This window comes from Papaver somniferum, unplaced genomic scaffold (genome assembly GCF_003573695.1).
Source record: "Papaver somniferum cultivar HN1 unplaced genomic scaffold, ASM357369v1 unplaced-scaffold_30497, whole genome shotgun sequence".
NCBI classification, from domain to species: Eukaryota; Viridiplantae; Streptophyta; class Magnoliopsida; order Ranunculales; family Papaveraceae; genus Papaver; species Papaver somniferum.
Window position 1 is genome coordinate 564 of NW_020641593.1, and position 437 is coordinate 1,000.

Here is a 437-nt window from a genome sequence, read left to right on the forward strand (position 1 = left end):
TATTTCATTGGTTGCTATAGGTGTGGATTTATGATCATTTCCCATCATTGATCAAAGATAATGAAGATGTGGAACTCAACCCACAATGGAGCAAAGGTAGTCCAACGGGAACCAAATACTTGTTCACTGGTTCTCAAGATAGGGAACAAACTGATGCGTTGATATAAATGCGTCAAAAACTTGACAACATCACGGCTAAAGAGGTAGTCTTCAATCCGTACAAGAACAATAGAGTTGGCGCAATGGAAGATGTCGTGTATTACCATGGCCCTTTGTTTCATCCTAACGGTTTTTCAATGTACAATCCGATAAGAATCCTGCGTCAACTTGGTTTTATTCAAGATTCACCCGATGAGGATTATGTACCTCCGTTCAAGCACAAGTTGGAAAAGTGCGAGGCTGACGAAGCGGGTATAAAGGTGGCTTATGAACCTAAA

The 437-nt window shown here is 41.0% G+C and overlaps 1 protein-coding gene across 1 annotated transcript in view; it reads left to right on the forward strand.

Annotated features, from left to right (window-relative positions):
* Positions 1-167, forward strand: part of LOC113341698 (protein MAINTENANCE OF MERISTEMS-like) — a 606-nt gene extending 439 nt beyond the window's left edge. The window contains exon 2 of the mRNA XM_026586466.1: positions 21-167. Within this exon, the coding sequence (XP_026442251.1) occupies positions 21-167 (147 nt within the window). The remainder of the gene's footprint in view (positions 1-20) is intronic.
* Positions 168-437: the final 270 nt, after the last annotated feature.